The sequence below is a fragment of the Corapipo altera genome, unplaced genomic scaffold (genome assembly GCF_003945725.1).
Source record: "Corapipo altera isolate COAL_440 unplaced genomic scaffold, ASM394572v1 55244, whole genome shotgun sequence".
Taxonomy (NCBI): domain Eukaryota; kingdom Metazoa; phylum Chordata; class Aves; order Passeriformes; family Pipridae; genus Corapipo; species Corapipo altera.
In genome coordinates, this window is record NW_020887959.1 from 1 (window position 1) to 466 (window position 466).

The 466-nt window shown below is 62.2% G+C and overlaps 1 protein-coding gene across 1 annotated transcript in view; it reads right to left on the reverse strand.

Annotated features, from left to right (window-relative positions):
• Nucleotides 1-133: 133 nt before the first annotated feature.
• SGF29 (SAGA complex associated factor 29) overlaps nucleotides 134-466 on the reverse strand; it is a gene marked incomplete at its 5' end in the record, with an annotated part of 3,176 nt that continues 2,843 nt past the window's right edge. The window contains one exon of the mRNA XM_027632950.1: nucleotides 134-437. Within this exon, the coding sequence (XP_027488751.1) occupies nucleotides 134-437 (304 nt within the window). The remainder of the gene's footprint in view (nucleotides 438-466) is intronic.

Sequence of the window (466 nt, forward strand, 5' to 3'; positions counted from 1 at the left end):
CCCCAAGCCCTGCCCCTTGGCAACAAGCCCCGCCCCTTAACAACCCTTTATCCCCACCCCTTAGCAACAAGCCCCCCCCCTTATCAACCCTTTACCCCTTCAAGCCCCGCCCCTTAACAACAAACCCCGCCCCTTAGCAACCCCCTCCACCCTTTAGCGCCCCCTGGTGGCCGAACCCATTTCCCCCCCTTTCCCTCAGTTCCAAAGGGGGAATTTTTTGGGGTTTTTTTTGGGGGGGTTTTTTTTTTTGGGGGGGGGGGGTTTTTGGGCTCACCCTCTGCGGGGGGGCGTGGATGAGGGCGCGGTAGAAGCAGGTGGTCTGTGGGTACAGGGCCAGCACCAGCTGGTCCTTGTGGAAAAGGGCCTCGGGGTCGGTCTCGGGGTTGGTTTTCCACTGGGGGAGGGGGATGATCCGGCGCCGGCTCAGGGTGTGGCGCCTGGGGGATTTGGGGGGGTTAAAAGGGGG